Below are 5,156 nucleotides of genomic sequence, written 5' to 3'. Positions count from 1 at the left end.
CGGGCCCATGGTCTGTGACTGCGAGTAGGCCCCGCGGGTTTCAACCGGGCGTGCCTCCCAGATCGGCCACGTGCCATTTAATCCCCTCACGATGCAACATTTCACGTTCCATGTTACTCGTACTGCTGCCCAGCTCCAAAAAAAAAAAAAAACAATCGCGTAGTCCTCTGACATTTTTTCCTTTTTTTTTTGGCGATTACCACTCCTCTGATCTCTATAGCTTTGCTGGATGACACGGGTCTATGATTTTTATTTTTATTTTTTTTTTGCTTTGTGGTTGTACAATTTTGGTCACTTGGGGCGTCAGTGTTGGACACAATCTGATAGATTTGGATCGTGTAAACCTCTGAGTTTTACTGGAGTAGCTTGGAATCACGGGCACGTCATGAAGGACTCGCCGATCTCGTTCACCAAGACAAAAACAAAGCATCATTTCAGGTTGGGTTTCTCTGTTACTGTACCGAAGTACAGAGTAACTATGATTACGAGATGAAACATTGCACCGTAGTAGCAGAAGGCAAACGCTACAGGAGGTTAAGCAAGAAGCACATGAAGGAACACACCGTACACGATGCGATATTGTGATCTGAACACTTCAAGATGCATTAATCAGAGAACGCGATCGAGGCAGAAGAAGAGAGCAAACCAACCTACAAAAGAATCCTGAGAGGTGAAAGGGAGGAGGAGAGGAGACAGCAAAACCACTGTGGCCTCCGGCATCTTCTACCACGTCACAGCACGGGTTAATCACTGGGACGCCATCATCATTCACCATCAACACACTAACCGAACACCCAACCGAGAGAAACAACAAGACAAGCTACGGAGGAGAGAGAGAGAGCTAGAGGTTAGCTAATCCCGAGGAAAATTTGAAGGGGAAAATTTACAACGAATGCACGAATCGCGAAGCCTGGGTCACGCCGGCGAGGAGGAGCCGCCGTTGGTGGTGGTGGTGGTGGAGGAGGATGAGACGGCGGAGAGCGCCTCGGCGAGGGCCGTCATGGCGCGGACCTGCATCTCGAGCGCTGCGATGTAGTCGGAGGCCTCGGCGAGGAGCGCCGGGAACGGCAGCTTCCGGCAACCGGGCACGAGCCGCCCCAGCACCTTCGCCTTCCTCTCCAGGGGCGGCGTCTTTGGGCCCTTCCCCGGCGCCGAGGAGGCGGCAGCGGCGGTGGCGTCGTGACGCGAAGAACATGGGGAGGTGGGGGCGCGGAGGCGCGCGCGGCGCGCGGCCTGGAGCCGAAGGCGGCGGGAGGCGAGGATTGCGCGGCTCCAGCGCGTGCGCCCGCGCGCAGCGACAGCGAGCGCTCGGTCCGCCGCCTCGCGCACGGCCCTGCTGCGCGGCTGGGCCGCTGCCGTCGCCGCCGCGGCAGAGGACGACCCGGCGCGGACGAGGCGGATCGCCTCGAGGAGCTTCGACGAGTAGATCTCGTGCTCGCGCCGCGTCCGCCACTTGGACGGCTGCGCCTCCGCCGCCGCCGACGCGGACTCTCCCCCGGCTGTGCGCTTCCGCTTCCGCTCCCTCCCCTCCACCGCCGTCGAGCTGGACGTGGACGCCATTGCCGCGCGGACCAATAATTCTTGCAAAAAGAAAGCTTTCGATGGATTGTGTGCGCAGGAGAACGAGCAGGATTAGACGAGCTGTGATCTGAGGATTCCTCTCCCCTGAGCTGGGGCTCAGGACGGGGGAAGGAAGGGAGAGGAGAAGGGGTGGTTGGAGGGATGGGATGAGGGAAGAGAAAGAGCTGAGAGGTTGGGGAATATAAAGGGAGCTGGTGCTGGCAAATGGCAACGCGGATGGTGCTCCACTGCTCCCTCCTGTGATCCTCTTGGATTTTCCGGGCGTTTTCTTTGCGCTGATGTGTGAATATATTTTTCCCGGTCATTTCACTCTTTTTTTTTTTTGTCTAATCCATTTTGCATGTGTGACACTGGGAGTAAGCAGCGAATCGTGAGGTCCACTGGGTTTGGACTTTGTGGCCCGGTGTCCACCAATGGGATCACGGAGGTGTAGGGATCGCATGGACATGATGGCCTTGTGCTCGAGACCAAGTGCAGTGGCCTCCTCTCCTCCTCTGTTTTGTCCCAGTGTGAATCTTTGAATGGCAGCGGCGTACCGTGCAGTTACGCCTTATCGGGCAATGGCATACCGTCTACGCCTGTTGCATGCATTATCAGTGCTGACTTTCGAGAGGCTTGGCGCTCTTCTGCACATGCAATTCGAAGAAAATACGCTTTAGGTTTTCTTCAGACTCCACCGGTTTCAACAGAGCGTTGCGTGCTTGATCCAGTGCCGAGTGCTAAACCATAATGGGTCTCTTGCTAGTCCTCGATCTCCATTTGTTGGATGGGGTGTCGGAGAGAGTGAATGATCCCCGTTAAGGACTTGCCCACGTTATGATCACCTAAATGGCACGATTAGCATGCAGCAGCCGCGTCCGTCTTTGAACAGCCTCGGGAGACGTGAGCTAACAACAACTAGCAGTAGTAGGCGAGCGGCCAGCGGCCAGCGGCGCGGATCCAGATCAAGCAGCGGCTCCGATCCAAAACAAACCTAGGCGTCGCATATTTTTTTGGGGTGTAGGCGCGGTATACTAATGTGTGGCGTGGCTCCTGCTCTCTACTTTGTTTAGGCGGCCAGCGAGTGATCCGACGCTAGTGCTTCGCTTTGCTGTGGACTGGTACCACCAGCATAGCATGTTAGGAGTAGCTTGCATGTTCCTCAACGGCGCCGGCCCGGTCGATCACACCACACCACTGGTAACATGGAGACAGGGGGAGGATCACATGCGATGCGAGGACGTTGCTTCGCGCAAGCAACCCCGACCGCGCGGCTCAACTGGGCCGAATCATTTCTGCGTGTCTTGTTCCTCAAATTGCTCCCCCAATTTTTCCAAACCCGTGCTTATCCTACAGAGTAATTTGTTGGTTTTGCTGGAGGGGAAAAAATGGGTTTTAATCTGGAGCTTTCTGTTTAGATTAAAAGCAATGCAACCCCATAGTTCAGTTGGCAGTACTTACCACAACTAGTGACGGAGGATACGCCAGGCCAACCTGGGCCGCCACCCCCCACCCCCATCCCTCAAGCCTTTTTGCAAAAAAAAAAAAAAAAAAACACTGGATATGCATACCAATTTTGTTTAGGTTAGAACTCATTTGACCATAGCTACATACCAGTTAAGAACAAACGTTGCTAGGTAAGTAACAAGATGAAAAATAGCTTTCTTATCAATAGCTTGCTAGTATATATTGAGGATCGAATTGTAGATAAGTGTCACTACGAAGACATAATAAAGGATTTCAAGGATGAAAAGCGTCGAAGAGCTTATTTGTCGTGGCTATCAGTCTGAGATCGTGACTAGTTGTAATTTTGGTGTATATATACACACACACAACTGCTTTTTAGAGTCATTTATAGGTATTATAATCTATAAATCTCACTGGAATATGTATTTTAAACCAAGTATGGGGAATATCAATATATTACTCTCTGATAGTTATAAATAGTGACATATATTAGTTCAATGGTTTAGCACTTGTTATAATTTATAAATCTCACTCAAATATGTATTTTAAACCAAGTTGAGAAATATCAATGTATTACTCTCTGATAGCTATAAATTGTGTCATATATTAGTTCAATGGTTTAGCGCTTGAAAAAATTTTGAAATTTATTTTGTTATTTAGCCTCTCTTGAAATTTTGGTCAAGCTCCATCACTAACCACAAACGTGTCAATTTTTACCACGTGTTGAGTGCCGTCAGCAAACACTTTTTTTAAGGAAGCTGTCAGCAATCACTCTTATTGATGGTGTTTATAGTGCAAAATCTGCTCAATGAGAGGCATCATGACATTCGCTCACCTACACAAGTTCATCATTCTCTAAAGGGATGAAAATCTAAGGTGTTGTCCTGTAGCCGGACACCCTAGAAATGGATAATAGATGATGCTTATAGCGCAAAATCTACACATCTCATACAATTTTACGGTTCGTTTTGCATATTCAGAGCTACTCAAATTTGGAAGGCTAACGTGGAGAACAAATATAAGTTTTTTTCTTGGTTGTTGGTTCAAAATAAGCTAAATATGTCAGACAATCTAAGCATAAAAGAGCTAGCCACATAACAACTCATGTCCACTCTGTGATCAAACACAAAAATCAGCTTTACACCTTAGATTGCAATTTGGGATGAAATGGACAGGATAAATCCCGTCCTGTTTTGATCCGTTTTCAACATTTTCCTAGCTATTTTTGGATTTTGGGGACTTACGTAGAAACGGGACGGAAACAATTTTGCTGTTTTTCTGACCGTATTATCAGTATCTTATTTTTATTCAAGAATTTTTCATTGGAATTCCTGTTTTTTCAATCGAGACCAAACTTAACAAATCACAATATAGCCTACGGACCAAGCCTAGCCGACTAGCCAAACATCACCCTATCCTAAACTTCACCTAGATCCCAGTGGCCCAGTCTTATCCGGGTGTCGACCTGCCGATGTCGTCCAAGCTCTTGCACTTGTGTCGTCTTCAACCTTAGTCTTCGTATAACTGTGTATTATGTCGAGTACTTGAGTCACAATATGGTAGTTATTTTTCAGTTAAGACTTATGTTAATATGTGATCTATATGTGTATGATATGAATTACTTTTGTAAGTATAACTTAATTATGTGTCCGGTCGATATTTGAAGTCATGGTTCTATAGGTTGGTGTTCCCGATTTTGAATTATCGATTCCCGATCGATACCGGTGTGTTTTCATTTAGATTAGTTTATTTTTTATATCCTGACATTACTTAGTTCGTACCTATTTTAATTATGTTTTCAAGAGAAAATGTGAAAATGTAAATGGTTAGCGGGTTTTCTACATCATTTTCGTCCGTTTTCATCTCTAATTTCAATGTATTTTCTCAAAAGAGGGATTGGGAGCATGTCACTTGTTCATCACATAGATAAGAATTTAGAATGATGCTCTACACAACCATGCCTTGGTTGCACCATTGGGAAGAGACGATAGCGGTGATCCCCAAGAATGACCAAAAAGTGACCAATTCAGTTTCATTCATACCTGTTGGAACATCTAGAAAGAAAAGGAACAAACGATTTTTTCCAAAACAAGAGCTTGTAGGCAATTCAGATTTCTTCTCTAGTGATA

At 47.4% G+C, this 5,156-nt stretch overlaps 1 protein-coding gene across 1 annotated transcript; it reads right to left on the bottom strand.

Moving 5' to 3' along the window:
- Window positions 1–579: 579 nt before the first annotated feature.
- Window positions 580–1,794, bottom strand: LOC133912364 (transcription factor bHLH149-like). Its single transcript, XM_062355051.1, has one exon. It carries the CDS (start codon window positions 1,558–1,560, stop codon window positions 916–918), a length of 645 nt encoding a protein of 214 aa, XP_062211035.1. The 5' UTR covers window positions 1,561–1,794; the 3' UTR covers window positions 580–915.
- Between the last annotated feature and the right edge of the window lie 3,362 nt (window positions 1,795–5,156).

The sequence above is a fragment of the Phragmites australis genome, chromosome 3 (genome assembly GCF_958298935.1).
Source record: "Phragmites australis chromosome 3, lpPhrAust1.1, whole genome shotgun sequence".
Taxonomy (NCBI): Eukaryota; Viridiplantae; Streptophyta; class Magnoliopsida; order Poales; family Poaceae; genus Phragmites; species Phragmites australis.
The sequence above is the reverse complement of the archived record's forward strand: the minus strand, read 5'-3'. Positions and strand labels throughout refer to the sequence as shown.